Genomic DNA, 23,641 nt, shown 5'->3' with positions numbered 1-23,641 from the left:
GAGCATAGCGCAAAGCGAGGTCAACACACATCTGTGGTCATGAGATACGTGGACATTAGTGTCTGAATCCAGACACCAAAACCGAACCAGACAGAAGGGTCAGGATAGCCACCATAGCCTACTCCAGACATGAAACAAGACCAACCCAAAAAACACAAGACAGACAAGGGACAATAATGCCACTGTCCTGTCAGACAAAAATCCAGAGTTACAGGACCATGACAAGGTCCATCTTTAAAGGTTTAAAAGTTATTGTTGACAATCAATTCATTTATGGAGAAAACGAATGGGGCTTTTTCTTCCGGACCCAGACTGTTGCACTCTATAGCGTACATAGTGTATTTTGATGACCTGACTGAGGACATGATGAATTTTCACAAATTGTGTATTATTTGAAATATTCTTTTCTTTTGAAAAAGAAAACAAATATTCTAAATTATCCAATTAAACGCCACACACTTCATATATTAATGAGGACACAGAAATAATAGAGGGAACTGTTTCATTTACCTAACATACTCTGCTATAATGGATCCATCAGATATAATCATTTGAATCAGATTTTCCCCTCCATTTTAGCGCCCCCTTTTATCAGGGAGATCAAATCTCCCTAATGCCTGGTGACGTCAGTAACAGAGCTGCACGCAAAATGTGGTCCATAGCTAAATATAAGAATCATTCATCAATAAAGATTGACACTTAGCGATATCCCGCTCTAAAAGCGTTTCTGAACAATCCTTTCTTACTCCAAATAACACTTGAAAGGTTGTTTTTCTCCGTCTGGATTGCTCGTTTCGGTTAGTTTTTCTTTGTGTCTCGAGACCACAAACAGATAACAGGCAATTAGAATCATCATGGCGCCGCCCAGTGGTTGCCCAGAAAAACTGATTGTCAGAATTATGACGTTGTAATCGTTGCTTATAGTCTTGTTTAAAACTAGCTACTTTTCATACCATGTTGATTTTATGTTTTATTGTTTCATGTTGTTTCATTGTATGACTAAAAAAAGTGTTTTAACAAGAATCCCTAAAAGTGAAAGGTAAAAAAAACAAGCGGTTTGTACATAATCTCCACCTTTATTTTCATATAAGGAAGGCATCAATAGAAAATACAAAGCCTTATGAACTAAAGCTTTTCATTAAAGGGAGATGTTTGTGTATAGGTGGGTGTATAAATGGTTCATGGTTCAACTAAAAGCGCAAGTGCATAGTAAATCATAACATTTCACAGTCTGACCCCGAACACAAAAAATTAAACAATGGCACACCCCTTAGCATAGTATAAAACACAGAACTGCAATTCACTTTTTAGCAACTGACTATTATTTAACTTGACTTTTTAATTAAATAAACAAATGGAGTGGATTGAAATGCCTATACAGTTCATTCAGATATTTGACCCTAAAATGAAAAGTCTTTCATATAAATAGAACAAACACTTTGCCCCTTGCACACCTTCCAGCCCCATTCTATTTCAGATTATTTAAAAACAAAACAACTTTACATAAAAATTCCAATATTTCCAGGGTTTAACTGGCAGTATTAGATGGTAAATTAAAACAGTTGTTCAATCTATATAAGAACTGAATAATATAAGAATAAATGATAAACAGTGCACTCCAGGGGGGTCCTAAACCATGTGGTGAAATGCAGAGGGTCTAATAATTTGTCTTTAAACAATTATATTGGACTGACTGGTATATGGGAAAGATGTGGGTGAATGGACCATTATGCCACCTGAATCATCTGACCAACTGTGTCATCTTCAACCTGGCCATGCTCGGATTTCTATATGGGAAAGAGGAAGAGAAAAGGAGAAGATGAAGACTTTATCTCTACATCGTTCTTTTAGGAGATGGCTTGTATTTAGTGAACTCTTACCTGATTGGACAAAAAGCTATTGATCAAAGTGTGTCTGATGAATGCAAAATATTACTGATATAACTAAAAATAAAGAATGGAAAGTTATGATGTAAAATTAATAAGCAATATATAAGATTCTGCAATAGTTCTAGGTTAAGAATTGAATGAAGAAGCAAATTTGTGACATTGATCATGTTAAAGGACTTTTTTCTTCTGCAGAACAGAAACAACATTTTTTAGAATGTCTCAGCTGTGTATGTCCATACAATGCAAGTGAATGGAGTACAAAACTTTGAAGCTCAAAAAAACACAAAAAGGCAAGCCAGTGTATATATACATTTGTGGCCAAAAATATTGGCACCCTTGGTAAATAAGGGCAAAGAAGGCTGTGAAAAATGTGTCTTTATTGTTTGTCCTTTTGCTTCTTTAATTAAAAATATTCACAAAAATCAAAACTTTCATTAAATATTTTTTCTCCCAGACACATCTGCCACAATTATTGGCACCCCTACAAATTCTTATACCTATTTTTTTTTTTTTTTGTGAACCTGGGTGACAAGGAACATTAAATTATTCAGCCACAACTTCCTGTTCCACAGGGGTATAAATGAGGTAACACACAAGCCAAATTCCCTTAGTCATCCATCACAATGGGTAAGACCAAAGAATGTACAGTACTGTGCAAATGTCTTAGGCACATAAGGTGTTTCACAAAAGCATTTCTATTAAGATAGTTATTTATATTATCAGCTTTAGTGTGGCAATAGGAAATATAAATGTTAGACTCCCAAACATTACTTTTGCAAAACAAAAAGATTAGAATAGAAGCCCTGCAATAGATGTCATGTCCCCCACAAAGCCCCCCACTGAACATTGTGTCAGTCTGAGATTACATAAAGAGACAACCTAAATAGACAGAAGAACTGTGATGAATTCTCCAAGAAGCTTGGTACATCCTATCTCCCAACAACTAAGAACCACTGTGTCTAGGTGTACCTAGGAGAATTGGGGCTGTTTTAAATGCAAAGGTGGTCAACAGATATTGATTTAGCTTTTTTTATGTTTAATGGACTTTGTATGACTGGCGACCTGTCCAGGGTGCCCCCCGCCTTTCGCCCAATGTTAGCTGGGATAGGCTCCAGCCCCCCGCGACACTGTACACAGGATAAGCGGTTGACGATGGATGGATGGATGGATGGATGGACTTTGTATGACTTTAAGTGATATATATAAAAACTATATGTCATTATTTTTGAAGACATCCTCACTATACAACATTTCTCACAAGTGCCTAAAACCTTTGCACAGTACTGTAGATCTGATGTGCGGCAAAAGGTTGTTGAGCTTCACAAAATGGGAAGTGGTTATAAGTAAAATTTATTAAGTATGTATAAGATAAAGCATTGAAAATGACCATTTCCACAATCAGGGCAATAATTAAGAAGTTCCAATTAACTGGAGATGTTAAGAATGGTCCTGGAAGAGGATGTGTGTCTATATTGTCTCCATGCATGGTGAGGAGGATGGTTCAAAGTTCTCCAAGGATCACAGCTGTAGAATTGCAGAAACTAGCAGGGACTTTGGGTCAGAAAGTAAAAAACTACAATCGGACATCACCAACATAACCACGAGTTGTTTGGGAGGGTTTCAAGAAAAAAAGCCTCTACTCTCATCCAACAACAAACTCAAGCATCTTCAGTTTGCCAGACACTACTGGAACTTCAAATGGGACCAGTTCTATGATCAGATAGAGATTTATTACAGCAAACACCAAAGATGGGTTTGATGTAGTAGCCATATGTAAAAGTACCCAGTGCCCACGGTTAAATAAGGTGGTGGATCGTAAATGTTGTGGGGCTGTTTTTATGCCATAGGTCCTAGACATCTTGTTCGGATATATGGCATCATTGGCTATATCAAATACAGATAAAAAATCAAAACCTGATTGCCTCTTAAAATGGGTCCTGGTTGCATTTTCCAGCAGGACAATGATCCAAAATAAACACAAAAATGGTTCAGACCACAAAAGATTCTGCCATGGCCATCCCAGTCCCCTGACCTGAACCCCATAGGAAACCTATTGAAAGAACTGAAGAGGAGAGTCCACCAGCGTGAACATCGGAATTTGAAGGATCTAGAGATTCTGTATGGAGGAATGGTCTCAGATCCCTTCCCATGTCTTTTTCAACCTCATTAGGCATTATAGGAGAAGACTCTGTTATCTTGGCAAAGGGAGGTTGCACAAAGTATTGAATAAAAGGATGCCAATAATTGTGCCACACACATAATTGACAAAAGTATTTGTTTTTTGATAAAAATTGTGTAGTGTGTGTAATTGAATGATATCCATTAGAGGATACATTAGAAAGATCAAACGGATAAAAAATAAAGACATTTTTCACAGCCTTATTTGCTCATATTTACCAAGGGTGCCAATATTTTTGGCCACAACTATAGTGTAAAAAACTGCAAGTGATTACTAATCATGTATAAATTGAGAACAATGGTTTATTTGCATAAAAAGGGCATATCTCACCAAGAAATAAAAATAAATGCAATGTAAAAGTAAACAAGAGCCCACATACAGCCTGCTATAGAAGAAACAAAAAATGGTAGAAGCAGTAACAAAGTAACAGCTCTGGGCAACGACAGAAGAGCATTGAAGGGTTAAAGCAAAGCCATAAATCACAAATGAAAACAAATCTCAGAAGCCTATATATATTTTGACTGGAAATTCACTTGAGTAAGACTAAAGAGGACAAACAAACACAAAGCTTAATACATCTCAGCATCCAGTGAGTAACAAAAGCAGTTTGGCTAGAAATATACAGCATGGTAGGACAAACAGAAGAAACACAGACAGAACAAAAAAGCCAAAGTAGCAATCACACATTTTAGAAAATAAATCTTGAACAAATTTTACCCTCACAATGTTAATCACCAATATTTACATCAGATTTGTTTTTGAGGGGGTGGGGGGCATTTCTTTAAATTTCTAGATATTTAGCAGTGGTACAACATGAGTTTTATCTTTTATGGGCAAGTTCATCCAAAAACAAAATTCTTTCATCATTTACTCACACTCATGCTGCTCCAAACTTTTATGACTTTCTTCCATACAATACAAAGGGAGATGTTAAGCAGAATGACAGCCTCAGTTACCATTCACTTTCGTTGAATGACAGTGAATGCCTAACTTTTAAGTCAGCAGGGTTTGGAACAACATAAGGGTGAGTAAATGATGACAGAAATTTCATTTTGAATAAATGGACTATACCTTTAAGTTGCATACAAAGATAATTATGGGCTCTGTGCAAGTAGTAAAATAACCAAAACATCAAACTATACCTTAGTAATAATAATTAAAAAGGCAGCATTGCAGTTACAAACATGGGGACTGACTTTTATAATGTATTTGTGTATATCACAGATGAGAACATATATACTAAAATATGTATGTATTTTCAGTGTAATTTGTTGGAAAGGTCAATAAAATCACATACAGACACAGTTCAACCATGAGTATGGAACAGACACATGAGGTAGCTTGGACACAGAGCCAGTGTATGGATGGGTGTAAATTAAATTAAGTGATTTCAGTCTCTCGGAGTTACAGGCTGGAATTGGATGAAAAACCTGTCACTAGGTTACCCCAGGGGCGGGGCAGAGGTGGCTGGCCAATGAGAGCTGAGCTCGAGTCCCTCGCTCACCTTAAAGGCCTGCATAGCCATTTCCTCCTTTTCCTTTGGAGAGAAGAAGCGCCCACCATCCCCACGTTTCCTGGCCATGGCGTGACGATGACGGGACTCATGAAGGTATTTCTGGAAAGGGATGGTAAAATAATAATAATATTCTCATAAATGATTTCATAAATAAAATAACATAAATTGGACACACGGCCATGGTAGAGGGTTCCACGTATACAGTATGTGCTATGTTGTGCAGAAGCTTGGGAAATATTGTTATTATAAATTTCATATAATATATACATATTTAATATATGAGATTTATTGATAAATTAGGACTGTAAATTGATTAAATATGTCAACTGATTTAATTCCATATTTCAATATTTGCTGAGAAAGGCCCCCAAAATAAAGATAATTCAATATAAGAGCTGTCAAAGTTAACGCATATGCTTAAATAAAAAAGTTGAAAGTTAGTTTTTCTTAATCACAATTTTATGCATTTACCGTTAATAAAGCATAAACCAGCGGGGGCCTTGGTAGCTCAGCGAGAAAAGACGCTGACTACCACCCCTGGAGTCGTGAGTTCGAATTCAGGGTGTGCTGAGTTACTCCAGCCAGGTCTCCTAAGCAACCAAATTGGCCCGGTTGCTAGGGAGGGTAGAGTCACATGGAGTAACCTCCATGTGGTCACTATAATGTGTGGTTCTCTTTCTCTGTGGGGTGCATGGTGAATTGTGTGTGGATGCCGCGGAAAATAGTGTGAAGCCTCCACATGCGCTATGTCTCTGCGGTAACGCACTAAACAAGCCATGTGATAAGATGCGCGGATTGATAGTCTCAGACTTGGAGGCAACTGAGATTCGTGCTCCGCCACCCAGATTGATTACACCACCACGAGGACTTAGAGTGCATTTGGAATTGGGCATATAAAAAATAAAATAAAACATAAACCAGCATAAACTATGTGTCCACCTAGAGTCATTACACTGATGCACACACCATAAACAAACACAACAGCCATGCCTGTGATCAAATGATGGAGAAATAAATCTCTTAACTCTTTGTTGTATACAACTGGCGCTGACACCCTGATGCAAATCATGAATGTGGCTGCACGATTGCTGTAGCAAAGCGGATAGCCACAGCCTGCCGGTTGATTAATATTGTGGAGGATAAGAGTTTAAGAGATTTTATGTGAATTACAATGAACTAGTTCAATGAGGACTAGTACTTCAATTAGTCAACCTCCCACTTAGCGAAATAAAAGAAAATATTTATGTTAATTGATATTTTGGTGCATTTCTATCTATATAATGTGGAAGGCTTTGTTTGAAAAATGTTAATAAAGCATTTTATAGTTATTTATTGTTTTGTTTTCTTTCCTAAGAAGGAAATAAGTGCACTTTGACAGGAAAGGATTTATAAAGAGGACGTCAACGCCAGGGACGAGCACCCTCCTCCACATGAAAAGCGTTTGCAGACTTGGCATGCTTCTGTGGCAATTAAAATGTGCCTCAAGTGAAATATACTTGATTTCAATCACAAGTCCCATCTGGGCTTGTTTTGAATATCAAATAGCGTTAAGACATCCTTTCTCCATCATTTTATCACTGACACTGAAGTGCTGTTGTGTGTGTGTTGTGAAATGGGCATCAGTGTTATAATTCCGGGCAGACACATTACAAAGGTTCCGCCCTTCTAAAAGTGTTTATGTAGGTTTATGTTGTATTAACGGTAAATGCATTAATCACCATTAACAAAAATTAACACGTTACACGTTTTAAATGAATTGCATGCATTAACACGTTAATTCTGACAGCTCTAATAAACACAGTATATATCAAAATATATAAATATTATATCTAAACCAAATTATATGATAATTTCTATTAAAGAAATACAATTTCAAGCCTATATAAATACCTTAAAAATATTTTTATAATATCTTCAAATTTATCATGTTCTTCTAAAAACATTTCATGAATTCTTTACAATCAAATGCAATTCTTATATTGGTAATTTTAGTAAAAGCCAATAAAAGCCACTGTAATTGCCATAAGATCACACATACTCTTCTCTCTTTGGGTATCTTGCCCTCTGCCTCTAGTTTCGCACGGGCTTGTCTCCTCTTGAGGATTCTGTGATATTGTTTAGCATTGACGTACAAAGGCTCCTCCTCCAGCATCTCTGCACCAGGAAGAGGGATACGCTGCATGGCAGGACCTGACGCTCCACTACCTGGGACCATCTGATTCAATTAAAACACAAACAAAAAAAGGTTTTATATATACAGTTGGAAGACAGAAATTTACATACACCTTAGCAAAATACATTTTAACTCAGTTTTCAACAATTCCTCACACTTAATTGTAGAAAACATTCCCTGTCTTAGGTCAGTTAGGATCACTACATTATTTTAAGAATGTGAAATGTCAAAATAACAGTAGAGAGAATTATTTCTTTCAGCTTTTATTTCTTTCATCACATTCCCAGTGGGTCAGAAGTTTAAATACAATTTGTTAGTATTTGGTAGCATTGCCTTTAAATAGTTTAACTTGGGTCAAACTTTTTGGGTAGCCGTCCACAAGCTTCTCAAAATAAGTTGCTGGAATATTGGCCCATTCCTTCAGACAGATTTGTAGGCCTCCTTGCTCGCAAATGCTTTTTCAGTTCTGCCCACAGATTTTCTATCAGATTGAGATCAGGGCTTTGTGATGGCCACTCAATTACCATGAATTTGTTGTCCTTAAGCCTTCTTGCCACAACTTTGGAGGTATGCTTGGGGTCATGTCCATTTGGAAGATCCATTTGCGATCAAGCTTTAACTTCCTGGCTGATGCTTCAATATATCTACATTATTTTCCTTCCTCATGATGCCATCTATTTTGTTAAGTGCACCAGTCCCTCCTGCAGCAAAGCATCCCTACAACATGCCACTGCCACCCCCATGCTTCACGGTTGGGATGGTGTTCTTCAACTTGCAAGCCTCACCCTTTTCCTCCAAACATATCATTCCATTATGTTCCATCGGTCATTATGGCCAAAATGTTGGAAATTTCTCCAAAAAGTACTATTTTTGTCCCCATGTACACTTGCAAACTGTAGTCTGGCTTTTTTATGGCGGTTTTGGAGCAGTGGCTTCTTCCTGGCTGAGCAGCCTTTCAGGTTATGTTGATATAGAACTTTTTTCACTGTGGATATATATATACTTGTCTACCTGTTTCCTCCAGCATCTTCATAAGGTCCTTTGCTGTTGTTCTGGGATTTATTTACACTTTTCACACCAAACTACGTTCATCTCTAGGTGACAGAATGTGTCTCCTTCCTAAATGGTATGATGGCTGTATGGTCACATGGTGTTTATACTTGTGTAATATTGTTTGTACAGATGAACGTGGTACCTTCAGTTATTTGGAAATTGCTCCCAAGGATTAACCAGACTTGTGGAGGTCCACAATTTCTATTCTGAGGTCCACAATTACATTCCTCAAAACAATGATTGACTGACGAGTTTCTAGACAAAGCTAATTCTATTTTTTGCCATTTTTTACCTAATATTGACCTTAAGACATAACAGTCTGTTACATACTGTGGCAACTCAAAAACAAACACAAAGACAATGTTAAGCTTAATTTAATGAACCAAACAGCTTTCAACTGTGTTTGATATAATGGCAATTGATTTTCTAGTACCATATTAGTAATTTAGCATTACTCAAGGATAAGTTGTTGGAGTGATGGCTACTGTAAATGGGGCATGTCTAGATTTGATTAAAAAAAAAAATGTATACTACAAATAGTGATGGTGCTGTTTTTTTTTACATCAGTAATGACCTGACAATACTTTGTAATCAACTGAATGCCACTTTGGTGAATTAAAGTACCAATCTCCTTCCAAAACAGCTAAATCTGTACATTATTCCAACGTTTTGGCCACCAGTGTAATTGTATGTAAACTTCTGCTGTATATATACTTTAACTGTATATGTGTGTGTGTATATATATATATATATATATATATATATATATATATATATATATATATATATACACACACACACAAACACACACATATATATACACACAATAGCAATGAATTCAATTTGGATACACTGTAGTGAGTGTGACCACAAGGTCTTACCATGACCATTCCTCCAGCATTGACCATGTTTCCTGCCATGGGGAGAGTGACTGTCACTGTGCCCTGACCAGTGTTAGTTGTGTTTGTGTTGGATCCAGCTGAGACTAACTGGGCTCCTGCTAAAGAGGAAGCTGGAATCGTGATCATTCCTGCACAGAGAAACACACAATTCTTCATTACATATCATACGAAGGGAATCATCTAACATATTAGCAATGTAATCACTTGTCTATTGTGTTTTGTAGTGGAGTCCCTATGTTACCCTGCTGCAGGATGGTTCCATCAGCATTTACTGGCTGGTAAACGATAGTCTGTCCTTCTGCTGTTTGAGCCAATTGCTGTCCCTGTAAAGTGATCTGCTGATGACCCTGAGAAAACAGGCAGAAAGAGTGTTTATTCATCATCATCCTTATTAGTAATGTGCACCTCAATGTTGTGGCTGCTAGCTGGTGATTAATTAAATTCTAAGAAATGCAATAATGATCTAGGTTTAGTTTTTATACTGTCCTTTATACTGATATGTTTATTGATCCGCTACCATGGAATTACGACACAGGAGCTATTTGATATAGCAGAAAACTCTGATTTGTGTTTGCACTTTAAGTTACAGGAAAGTCTTGAGTGGGTATACCTGGTTCTGTCCTGCCGTGACTGCAGTCTGTGGCTGTTGGATGATGATCTGTTGGGTCTGTCCTTGCTGACTCTGTAGTTGTATAGTCTGTCCACCTGGTAGCTGGATCTGTCCTGGCTGTAACAACTGAATCTGTGATATAAAAATGTGTCACATTAGAATTGCATGCACATAATGAAACTCTAAACTTGAAAGCGTTTGACACATTATTAACCCTTTAAGCTCTGAAGTAGTTTTTAAAGATTTCCTGTTTCAGTGGGATGCCCAAAATTAAAGACTTATAACTCTACAAAAAAACAAACAGAGGGTCAGTTGTCTGGTATTATTTAAAAGAAAACATCTCAATTATTTTAATGATATAGATTATGATAAATTATGAAACTCACAGCCAAAGAGACTACTCAAAGAGAACTACAACAATGACTAAAGGCATGCACTCTCTCTCCAAAGCATGCAGGTATGAGTAATGATATCTCATTCAGTTCCATTCTGTCATGTGTCATGTACGTGGTGCCATCTCCTGGTGGCCATTTGTAATTAGAGTGAATGACCCTCCCAGCCCATATTTGGATGACTTCCACCTCTGGTTGCAGCGATCTGAATCCTAATACAATTGGTTTAGCGTTCCATGATACAGGACAACGTAATACATTATTTCTAATGAAGTCATCTGATCCAGGAAAGTTAACGTGTGTTTAGACAGATCCTCTCCTATAAGTAATGGTAATTGACATTTTATGTTCTGTTTACAGTGGATCCAGAAAGTATTCACAGTACTTAAATTTTTCCACATTTTGTTAAGTTACAGCCTTATTCCAAAATAGATTAAATTCATTATTTTCCTCAAAACTCTACAAACAATACCCCATAATGACAACGTGAAAGAAGTTTGTTTTAAATCTTTGCAAATTTATTAAAAATAAAAAACGAAAAAAAATAAAAAATCACATGTACAAAAGTATTCACAGCCTTTGCCATGACACTCAAAATTGAGCTCAGATGCATCACATTTCCACTGATCATCCTTGAGATGTTTCTACAACTTGATTGGAGTCCACCTGTGGTAAATTCAGTTGATTGGACATGAATTGGAAAGGCACACACATGTCTATATAAGGTCCCACAGTTAACAGTGCATGTCACAGCACAAACCAAGTCATGAAGTCCAAGAAATTGTCTGTAGACCTCAGAGACAGGATTGTATCGAGGCACAGATCTGAGGAAGGGTACAGAAAAACTTTCTGCAGCACTGAAGGTCCCAATGATACACAGTGGCCTCCATCATCCGTTAATGGAAGAAGTTTGGAACCACCAGGACTCTTCCTAGAGCTGGTCACCCGGCCAAACTGAGCGATCGGGGGAGAAGGGCCTTAGTCAGGGAGGTGACCAAGAACTCGATGGTCACTCTGACAGCTCCAGCGTTTCTCTGTGGAGAGAGGAGAACCTTCCAGAAGAACAACTATCTCTGCAGCACTCCACCAATCAGGCCTGTATGGTAGAGTGGCCAAACAGAAGCCACTCCTCAGTAAAAGGCACCTGAAGGACTCTCAGACCATGAGAAACAAAAGATTTAATTCTTTGGCCTGAATGGCAAGGAGGAAACCAGGCACCGCTCATCACCTGGTCAATACCATCCCTACAGTGAAGCATGGTGGTGGCAGCATCATGCTGTGGGGATGTATTTCAGCAGCAGGAACTGGGAGACTAGTCAGGATCAAGGGAAAGATGAATGCAGCAATGTACAGAGACATCCTTGATGAAAACCTGCTCCAGAACGCTCTGGACCTCAGACTGGTGCAAAGGTTCATCTTCCAACAGGACAATGAGCCTAAGCACACAGCCAAGATAACAAAGGAGTGGCAACGGAACAACTCTGTGAATGTCCTTGAGGGGCCCAGCAAGAGCCCAGACTTGAACATCTCTGGAGAGATCTGAAAATGGCTGTGCAACCTGTTGGAGCTTGAAAGGTCCCGCAAAGAAGAATTGGAGAAACTGCCCAAAAATAGGTGTGCCAAGCTTGTAGCATCATACCCAAAAAGACTTGAGGCTGTAATTGGTGCTAAAGGTGCTTCAAGAAAGTATTGAGCAAAGGCTGTGAATACTTATGTACATGTGATTTATTTATTTTTTTTTCATTTTTGATTCTTAATAAATTTGCAAAGATTTCAAACAAACTTTTTTCACATTGTCATTATGGGGTATTGTTTGTAGAATTTTGAGGAAAATTAATTTAATCTATTTTGGAATAAAGCTGTAACAAAATGTGGAAAATGTGAAGCGCTGTGAATACTTTCCAGATGCACTGTATGTCGTGAAGTTATAAGGGAAAAAAAAAATCGCACATACGCAATATCTGTTTACATGTAACATGTATGTCAAAGACATATGCTTAGCTATTTTACTCGCTATATTTCAGTCTATGCGTAACAAATAGGCTATTGTATTCTACTCTTTGAGAGCTTTCCAATGACCTATGACACATAGCTATTTGATCAGTTTGATATTTTTACCAATTACAATAATCTTTACAATGCAAAATTATTAATAAATCATCAAAACGGAACACTTCTGATTTGTCTGCAAATTTCAAAGCACTTGTTCAGTTTTGGTCATAATTCCTACATGCATTGTAAAGTACAGATTCCATGCTTTAAATCTATACATATTTTCTGTTGGTCAACATTTTGATAATTATGCTCTGCGCTGGCAGGCAAATACGAGCTTAAAGGGTTAAATAATGAAGGTATTATGAAACTAGTTCCACTCACCTGCTGCAGCCCTTGTGTCCCAGTTACAGGTACCTGCATGAAGGTTTGACCCTGCCCTCCTGTCATGGCCTGTACCATTATGGGCTGCCCAGAGGAGGTAATGAGCTGACCCCCACTGACTTGTACCATCAGCTGCTGACCTTGGACCTTAGAAGTACATACAGGAAAAATACATCAAATTTACATCAACTTTAAATATAATTTCCTTCTGAGCCAAACAAAGGATTGCATCTAAGACTTAACTATTATGCATAAAGTTGGATCATATACATTTTTCTCTGTAAGATTCTCAAAGTGTACTGACAAAGAATACATTATGTTATGGGTCAAGAAATGCAGATGCATGCAAGAACAAATGGTGCATGTGAACGTCCATAATGTCAGCACAATTTCTGCAAATCTATGGTTGGTATAGCCCTTTTGTACATGTTGACAATTTTATAATGCATTTAGCAGAACAAATGCATGTGGGTTTTAGACACTGTTCTTTTTGTAAATAATAGCGAGTGAAATCCAAAAAAAAAAAAATAGATGGACACAAATGGCACATTTTCAGTAGTTCAAATGGGTCACAATGAGCCAGATACAAGCTAGTAAGCAATTGCCTTTACCTGCTGATCTCAGATATCTTAATGTTGCACTTGTCAATTTTACAATGTAATACTTTAGAACTGGTCTCAGATCAGAGGTAACAGGAGTTTTGAAGGCATGCATGGAGATTTGAGACAGCAGAGGGGCTCAGAGAGCCAACCACTACCTGTAGGACCTGCTGGGCTGCAGTCTGGCCTACCTGAGGCTCAGTCTGCAACTGGACCGCAGTCACTGTGCCCTGGGCCAAAGATAAGGGACTGTTACCATACTACTGATTGTAGTTACTCGCACTCAATAACACACAAGTGCCTTCTTGGGTCTCTAATGGGGACATACGGTACCATAGACCTGTCATTGAGTTATGTTTAAATTAAGTTAATAATAAATTACTGTAGACTAATTCAAACCAATATCTTAACCCTTAAAAAAAACTTTTAGCATTTTTAGAATATGAATAATAATAATAAAAAAAACACAATTTACTTTATTTATTAAAACAATTTCTAAACAAGGATGTCCCTAAATGTTCCCAAAGGAAGGTTTTTTCAGATTTAGTTCACTTTTGTGTACAATTTTTTCTCTAAACTATGGCTAATTATGCACACACACACCAAACCGGGACTATACGTTACTGATTGTTGTACTAGTGTTTAAACACAACACTGAATCAAGGCTTATGATTAGATTCATTAATAATATATCTTTGCATACTTGCAACCTTCACAGCATGCTTAAAGAGCTGCATCACTGATGTATAATGTTTAAAATCAGTATTGCATGAGATGCATCAGATACTATAAATGTAAATGTATGCAATCACACATTACCTGTTGTTGAAGCTGTCCGCTGCTGGTCTGCACTACTATCTGCTCTCCACTAGTTGTTGTGGTGGTAGTATATTGCTCCATATTTGTGGTTTGACTGCTGGTTTTATGAGTGTAGTTATGAGCCCAGAACACAAATCTGTAAAATAACAACATGGTTTTGCATCTGAAAACTAATGCAAAAGTACTCCATAATCCAAGACACTAAATTGATTCTTTACAATAAATTGTGGTATATGACTTGCGCAGTCTAACAAAAACATTTAGAACAGCACTTTATCACTTTAAATGAATGTCTTTGTGAATGATGCCAGTGATCTGATCTTAGATTTAAATACGCAACTAAATTTAAACATGCAAATTAGGAGGTTAATTTAAGGGAATATTTCACCCAAAAATGAAAATTCTATTATTTATTCACACTCATGCCATCCCAGATATGCATTTCTTTTTTATTTTGGCTGAACACAAAAAAAAGATTTTTAGCAGAATATCTCAGCTCTGTAGGTCCATACAATGCAAGTCAACAGGGTTCAAAACTCTCCTAAAGCACATAAGGGCAGCATAAAAACAATCCATATGACTAAAGTGGTTAAATCCACACCTTCAGAAGCGATATGATTGGTGTGGGTGATAAACAGATTAATCATTTAGCTTTTACATTAAATCTCCACTTTCAAATAGCTATCCTAAGTACTATTCTCTCTTAATAGTTCTTTTGTTTTTGCCGATTCAAATTATTTGTGCATATCACCACCTACTGGGCAGGGAGGAGAATTTATATAAAAAAGGACTTAAATATTGACCCGTTTCTAACCCACACCTATCATATTACTTCTGAAGGTGTGGATTTAACCACTTTAGTCATATGGATTGTTTTTATGCTGCCCTTATGTGCTTTAGTAGAGTTTTGAACCCTGTTGACTTGCATTGTATGGACCTAGAGCTGAGATATCTAAAAATCTTTGTTTGTGTTCAGTAGTAAAAAGAAAAGGATGAGTAAATTATTTTTGGGTGAACTATCCATTTAAAACTGAAACCCAGCAATACTTCAAAAGATAATTAGCACTTTTAATAAGCAAAGAATGAATTCTGCAACTTTGTACCCTCTATAAATAGTTTATTAAATGAATTCCGTAGATATAATGTGTGTGTTGTGTAACAATATTTGTATATTTCTATATATTTTAAATCCCTATATTTCCCTAATATCTATATATTTTAAATCCTAGATGATGCTTATGTAACAGCAGGTTAAATACAAAACTGTACCATGCTAATACCGTGTTTTTCCTGACATAAACCCTTATATTATTTTTAAGTATCATGGAGCACTATGTAAAAACCGTGGTATTTATGGTAATCTTACAATATCGTGATATTAACCATCTGATACACATTATTTTGTAAGGGTAAACTTAGGCAGAATCATGTGTATTTTTGTGCAAATACAATATATAAACCAAATCAAGCTAAATTAGTTGTAATACTAAGCCATGCACTCTTTTTGTCTTAGCTTCAGTGGTACAGTTTCAACAAATGCATCTGTATATTATTGCTACATAAATTTCACGCGTTACGTCTTTGTATCCAACAAACGTTTTTGCTATGTTAAAGCACATATCTTTGTCAAACTAAATTCAAATTTCCTTTCATCAGCATGTTTTAAACGGCATTACTCCGTTTTTGGAAAGATTTTATAATGTAACTGGAGATGTTGCTGCCATGCTTTCGCTTTGTCTAGCATTGCTTGCCTCGATCTGTTTTTAATTCAGTCATAATTCTCCCTAAACAAGCGGCATTTTATGATTATTATTTTTTTTAACTAATTCATACTAAATATCGACGTTCTAGACGTCGCTAGACCATGTTAAAGTTATAATATCATAACAAAAGAGCGGCGTACACTGGGCCTTCGTGAGAAGCCAGCTAGCTTAATGTTAAAAAAAAAAACAACGAAAAAATATGATTTAACTAATGTATTTTCAAGTTTGAAAGACATAATTAGATAAATTCTCGTGCGTGCCGTTCACACAGTGGACGTTGACATACACAATCGGTACTATTCCTGTTTATAATGATTTTAGTAATTTGGTTGGTCGGTCACACACCAATCCCTAGCTAACCGACCGAGTCCCGTCCCCTCCCAGCAGCCGCGCTCACTCACCGTCCTCTCCGCCGCCCGATGCACCTCTGATTGGCTCCGAAAGCGGCGCCTAGAGCCCAATCACACAACGCGTCTCGCTCAGGAGGCAAAATGGCGCACTAGAAAAACATCCCGCGATAACCAGTAGGCCGGATGCCCCTCCCACAGAGGAGACAGTAGTAGGACAAGTGCTGCATTTCAAAGTTTCAATTGCATCAGCATAATAGTATCCAAGACAGACTAGAGTGCAATAAAAATACAAATCTAGATTTTATTATTATTATTATTATTATTATTATTTATGAGTGCATGGTCAAGTGCTCATGGAAAATATGTGTTTTTTAGCCGTTTAGTCAGAGAGTGAGTCTGCTTCACGGATGGAGTTGGGGAAAGTGATTTGGTGCAACGAGGCACCGCGAATTAGCCAACCGCAGGCTTCTGGTGGGAAAGTAGCTCTGCACGAAAGGTTTCAGGAAAGCTGGAGTAGACCCAGTGACTGTTCTGTATGCCAGCATCATAGCCTTGAATTTGATATGTGCAGCAAGCAGCAGCAAGTGAAGAGAGACAAGGAGTGGTGTGACATGAGCTCTCTTTGGTTCGTTGAAGACCAGACAGGCTGCTGCATTCTGGATCATTTGCAGAGGCCTATTTGTGCATGCAGGGAGACCTGCAATGAGAGCGTTACAGTAATGTAGTCTATATATGATAAGTGACTGAACCAGGAGTTGTGTGGCATGTTCAGAAAGGAAGGGTCTTGTTTTCTTGATGTTGTAGAGTGTAAATCTACAAGATTGTGCTGACTTTTAAATGTGGTCTGTGAAATTGAGTTGGTTGTCGATGGTTACCCCTAGATTTCAGATCTAGGGGTAACCATCGTATTTTCTGAAAAATACGTATTTTCTGTTTTGGAAGGTATTATTGTAGATGAACCCAGTTGAATGGTGATGTTGTGCTCAACAGCAGGGTTGGCTTGAAAGATGAGGAGCTCAGTCTTTGCTAGGTTAAGTTGCAGGTGGTGTTCCTTCATCCAAGCCAAGATATTTGCCAAACAGGCAGAGATTCAAGCAGTCACCGTGAGATCCTTGGGGACGGGGTGGAAAGACAAGTAGAGCTGTGTGTCATTAGTGTAGCAGTGAACCCATGTGCTTGAATGATGGGCCCCAGTGATGTTGTGTATATAGTGAGGAGAAGCTATCCAAGCACTGAGCCCTGAGTTAACACAGTAATTAGCTGATGTGACTTGGCATCTCACCTCTCCAGGCTACCTTAAAAGACACACCTAAGAGATAGTACTTAAACCAGCTAAGCACAGCTCCTGTGATGGTTGACTGTGTCAAAGGCTGTAGATATTTCCAGTAGATTAAGGATGGACAATTTGGATCCAGCTCTCACCTGTCTCAGCGATTCAATGACAGACAGCAGGGCAGTCTCGGTGGAATGTCCACTTTTGAAACCTGACTGATTGTCATCCAGCAGTTCATTCTGTGAGCGATAGGCAGAGATCTGATAGAAAACAACCCTTTCGAGGGTTTTTGAATGGGATGAGAGAGACTGGTCTGTAGCATTCTACTTGTGTAGGGTTAAGTGCTGTTTTTTTTTAAGCAGTGGAGTTACTCAAGCCTGCTTAAACGTGGTGGGAAAGTGCCTGTAAGTCAGGGCCAGCCCGTGGCATAGGCAGAATAGGCAAATGCTAGTGGCGCCGTCCACCCATAGGAGTAAATGAGGACCCAAATGAGTGAGTGATTTTTTTATTTTTTGTTGCTAATACTATTTTAATACTATTAATTCTAAATATTACAAAAAAAGCAAAAAGCCCCCACAACAACATAACTACATAGCTTATATTTTCTGTTCCCTTCAGCATCACCCCGGCCTGGTGCATCAATAGCCCCCCCCGCCCGCCACTCTCATAGTTAGACTACCTAATCATGGGGAATGGGCGAGTTCAGTTATCTGAAGTGACATTGTCACTGAACAAGATAAATTAGCAGCAGTAGCCTTCTTCAAACATGTAAAAAAAACAAAACAAAGCCCTCTGGTGCCCAGGGAAGAAAAAGAAGAAGAGAAGAGGAACAAAAATGGGTTAAGAACAGAGGTAATGTGAAATTATATTTTATCTAATTGCATAGTAGTTACCCTTGGATCAGTGTTACTACTAGCTAGCTTACTTTGGAAAATACTAGTAACATTTGCTCATTTAAATAGCTAGCTAGAGTTAATGTCAGTTACTTTTACCTTAAATTAATTACGTTAACCGAAGATGTGTGTGTGAACAGTGAAACTGCGGTTAGGGAATTTTGGAAAGACTATTCAGGTGTTGTTTGTGGAAAAACCTATCCTATAACATGAACATGCAATTTTGAGAAATTGTAAAAGTAAATGAAAATGCTTTTCCTTTTTTTTTTCTCCATCCCCTTTTGTAATAGTTGTAAGCCACTGCATGTTCATTACTGATTGTTACATTATATTATTATTATATATTATATTATATATCATTATATGTATTATAGCAAACAGCATACTAGAGAAGTGCTCATTGAATACATGTTTTGTGCATGAATGCTAGTTGTAATTACTCTTTCTTTTTGTGTTTAGACTATAATGTGGCATAAGTGCTATTATTGTATATTGTTTCACCATCAGCTTTTTATTAATATAATTTAACAACCATATACTCCTGTTCTCTCTTCAGATGCACTTTTTAAATATTTGAATCCCACCCCTGCAAATCCTGGGCCACTTGCAGACACCTTCTCTACCTCAGCACAGCTGAAAATCATCAGGATCAGCAGTTACAGAAATACTCAAACCAGCCTGTCTGGCACCAACAATCATCCATGCGATTATCTAATCAGCAAATTGTGTGGCAGCAGTGCAGTACATAAAATTATGCAGATACGGGTCTGGAGCTTCAGTTAATATTCACATCAACCATCAGAATGGGGAAAATTGTCAGTTATACTCAGTTATTTGAACCATGCTATGATTGTTGGTGTCAGATGCGCTGGTTTGAGTTTTTTTGTAATTGCTGTTCTCCTGGGATTTTCACGCATAATCATCGCTAGAATTTGCTCCGAATGGTTCCACAAATATCCAGTGAGTGGCAGTTCTGTGAATGGAAATGCCTTTTTTTCTCTTTCTCCCCTCTTCTCCCCAATTTGGAATGCCCATTTCCCAATGCGCTGTAAGTTCTCGTGATGGCGTAGTGACACTCCTCAATCCGGATAGCGGAGGATTAATCTCAGTTGCCTCCACGTCTGAGACCGTCAATACGTGCATCTTATCACATGGCTCATTGTGCGCGTTACCACGGAGACGTAGCTTGTGTGGATACACAATTCCACACGCCCCACCGTGAGCGAGAACCACATTATAACGACCACGAGGAGGTTACCCCATGTGACTCTACCCTCCCTAGCAACCAGGCCAATGTGGTCACTTAGACCTGGTTGGAGTCACTCAGCACGTCCTGGATTCGAACTTGCAACTCCAGATGTGGTAGTCAGCATCAATACACACTGAGCTACCCAGGCCAAGGCACGGAAATGCCTTGTTGATGAGAGAGGTCAACAGAGAATGGCCAGACTGGTTCTAACTGACAAAGTCTACAGTAAATCACATAACCGCTCTGTACAATTGTGGTGAGAAGAATAGTATCTCAGAATGCTATTCTGAGATGCGGGTTGGTACTATTTTGGCAGCACGAGGAGGACATACACAATATTAGGCAGGTTGTTTTAATGTTATGGCTTATCAATATAAACAGATCAGCCACAACATTAAGCCACCTGCCTAATATTGTGTAGGTCTCCTTTGTGCCGCCAATACAGCTCTGACCCATCGAGGCATGGACTCCACAAGACCTCTGCCATCTGGCCACTGCCATCAGGGAATACTGTTACCATGAAGGGGTGTACTTGGTCTGCAAAAATCTTTAGGTAGGTGGTATATGTCAAAGTAACATCCGCATGAATGCCAGGACCCAAGGGTTTTCAGCAGAACATTGCCCAGAGCATCACACTGCCTCTGCCGTCCTGCCTTCTACCCATAGTGCATCCTGCTGTCATCTCTTCCCCAGGTAAACGACGCATTCACACCCAGCTGTCCACATGATCTAAAAGAATACATGATTCTTCAGACTAGGCCACCTTCTTCCATAGATCCATGGTACAGTTCTGACTCGAAGGTGGACAGGGGTCAGCATGGGCACTCTGATCGGTCTGTGGTTATGCAACCCCGTACGCAGCAAGCTGCGATGCATTGTGTGTTCTGACATCTTTCTATCATGGCCAGCATTACGTTTTTCAGCTATTTGTGCTACAGTAGCTCTTCTGTGGGATCGGACCAGACAGGCTAGCCTTCACTCTTCACGTGCATCAATGAGCCTTGGGCACCCATGACCCTGTCGCCGGTTCACCGGTTGTCCTTCCTTGGACCACTTTTGGTAGGTACTAACCACTGCATACCGGGAACACTCCACAAGACCTTCCTGTTTGGTATGCTCTAAGCCAGTCATCTAGCCATCACAATTTGACCCATGTCAAAGTCGCTCAAATCCTTAAGCTTACACATTTTTCCTGCTTCCAACACATGAAATTCAAGAACTGACTGTTCACTTGCTGCCTAATATATCCCACCCTTGACAGGTGCCATTGTAACAAGATAATCAATGTTATTCACTTCACCATTCAGTGGTTTTAATGTTGTGGCTGATCCGTTTATATATATATATATCTCTATATATATATAGATATATATATATCAGTATATACAGTACTGTGCAAAATTCTTAGGCACTTAAGATGTTTCACAAAAAACATTTGTCTTAAGACGGTTATTTATATCTTCAGCTTTAGTGTGTAAATAGGAAAAATACGTATTATACTCCCAAATATCATATTATACATTACTTTTGGAAGAGTACTTTTTACTCTCTCTGCAAGAGATGGCATTGCCCCACAGAGCCCCCCCCACTGAACATCGAGTCAGTCTGGGATTACATGAAGAGACAGCAGTAATTGAGACAGCCTAAATAGATAGAATGGTGGTGAATAATCCTAGAATCTTGGTACATCCTATCTGCCAACAACCAAAAAAACAATTTGGGCTGTTTTAAAGGCAATGGTGGCCACATCAAATATTGATTTAGCTTTTTATGTTTACTGGACTTTGTATGTGTCACAATCCCTTGTTGTCCGCCCCGTGTTTTCTGTTTCACTCAGCACGTCACACTCCATTTCACTTTTCCTTGTTGTCCGGCCCGTGTTTTCACCAGTCCTTGTCTAAGTAAACTACACTTCCCATCTTTCCTTGCCCTCACCACCTGACAGCACTCACTCATTGTTTTCACCTGTTTATCGTTTAGTTCCATCACCTTGTGTATTTAAACCCTGTTTGTTTTCCTTTCCCTCCTCGATCGTTGTATGGTTAAGTTCAATGTTCCCTGCTGTCTGTTCATTTGTTTGAGGTTCCATTGCCCTTCGTTAGTCGTTGCATGTATCTCGAGTTTAGTTTATTTTTTCTCCTCGTGGTTCGTTACTTTGTTCCAGTGTTTGTGTCTTTTCCTATTTGTTTATGAATAAAGTACCGCTATTGGATCCGCACTTCCCGTCTGCCTTCTCCTGCTGCACACATTCGTAACAGTATGATGTTAATTGTTAAATAAATTGTTATTTTTGAAGACATCCTCACTATGCAACATTTTTCACAAGTGCCTAAAAATGTTGCACAGTACTGTATATATAAACTCAGCAAAAACGAAACGTCCCTTTTTCAGGACACTGTATTTTAAAGATAATTTTGTAAAAAGACAAATAACTTTACAGATCTTTATTGTAAAGGGTTTAAACAATGTTTTTCCATGCTTGTTCAATGAACCATAAACAATTAATGAACATGCACCTGTGGAACGGTCGCTAAGACAATAACAACTTACAGACTGCAATTAAGGTCACAGTTATAAAAACTTAGGACACTAAAGCGACCTTTCTACTGACTCTGAAAAACACCAAAAGAAAGATGCCCGGGGTCCTTGCTCATCTGCATGAACGTGCCTTAGGCACGCTGCATGGAGGCATGAGGACTGCAGATGTGGCCAGGGCAACAAATTGCAATGTCTGTTCTGTGAGATACCTAAGACAGCGCTACAGGGAGACAGGAAGAACAGCTGATCATCGTCGCAGTGGCAAACCACTTGTAGCAACCCCTGCACAGGATTGGCACATCCAAATATCACACCTGCGGGACAGGTACAGGATGGCAACAACAACTACCTGAGTTAAACCAGGAACGCACAATCCCTCCATCAGTGCTCAGACTGTCCGCAATAGGCTGAGAGAGGCTGGACTGGGAGCTTGTAGGCCTGTTGTAAGGCAGGTCCTTTCCAGACATCACCGGAAACAATGTTGCCTATGGGCACCAACCCACCTTCACTGGACCATACAGGACTGGCAAAAAGTGCACTTCACTGACGAGTCATGGTTTTGTTTCACCAGGGTGATGGTCGGACTCGCGTTTATCGTCAAAGGAATGAGCGTTATACCGAGGCCTGTCCATCATGGTCTGGGGTGGTGTGTCACAGCATCATCGGACTGAGCTTGTTGTCATTGCAGGCAATCTCAACACTGTGCGTTATAGGGAAGACATCCTCCTCCCTCATGTGGTACTCTTAATGCAGGCTCATCCTACATCACCCTCAAACATGACAATGCCACCAGCCATACTGCTCATTCTGTGCATGATTTCCTTTAAGACAGGAATGTTAGTGTTCTGCCATGGCCAGCGAAGAGCCCGGATCTCAATCCCATTGAGCATTTCTGGGACCCATTGGACCAGAGGGTGAGGGCTAGGGCCATTCCCCCCAGAAATGTCCGGGAACTTGCAAGTGCCTCGGTGGAAGAGTGAGGTAACATCTCACAGCAAGATTTCAAAATCTGGTGCAGTCCATGAGGAGGAGATGCAATGCAGTACTTAATGAAGCTGGTGGCCATA

At 38.8% G+C, this 23,641-nt stretch overlaps 1 protein-coding gene across 8 annotated transcripts; it reads right to left on the bottom strand.

Moving 5' to 3' along the window:
• Positions 1 to 1,064: 1,064 nt before the first annotated feature.
• On the bottom strand, positions 1,065 to 16,762 carry nfya (nuclear transcription factor Y, alpha). Of its 8 annotated transcripts, XM_052101564.1 has the most exons (10): positions 16,673 to 16,762; positions 14,509 to 14,644; positions 13,845 to 13,919; positions 13,091 to 13,237; positions 10,323 to 10,454; positions 9,954 to 10,059; positions 9,692 to 9,840; positions 7,623 to 7,799; positions 5,573 to 5,683; positions 1,065 to 1,787 (listed from the first exon to the last, which is right to left on the bottom strand). In XM_052101564.1, exons 2-10 carry the CDS (start codon positions 14,587 to 14,589, stop codon positions 1,728 to 1,730), a joined length of 1,038 nt encoding a protein of 345 aa, XP_051957524.1. In that variant the 5' UTR covers positions 14,590 to 14,644; positions 16,673 to 16,762; the 3' UTR covers positions 1,065 to 1,727. The 8 variants fall into 8 exon arrangements, with proteins under 8 accessions (XP_051957524.1, XP_051957519.1, XP_051957523.1 ...); XM_052101559.1 differs by lacking the exon at positions 1,065 to 1,787 and having other exon boundaries at positions 4,359 to 5,683; XM_052101563.1 differs by lacking the exon at positions 1,065 to 1,787 and having other exon boundaries at positions 4,359 to 5,683; positions 13,848 to 13,919.
• Positions 16,763 to 23,641: the final 6,879 nt, after the last annotated feature.

The sequence above is a fragment of the Xyrauchen texanus genome, chromosome 32, assembly GCF_025860055.1.
Source record: "Xyrauchen texanus isolate HMW12.3.18 chromosome 32, RBS_HiC_50CHRs, whole genome shotgun sequence".
Lineage (NCBI taxonomy): Eukaryota > Metazoa > Chordata > Actinopteri > Cypriniformes > Catostomidae > Xyrauchen > Xyrauchen texanus.
This window is presented reverse-complemented; position numbering and strand designations above follow the sequence as displayed.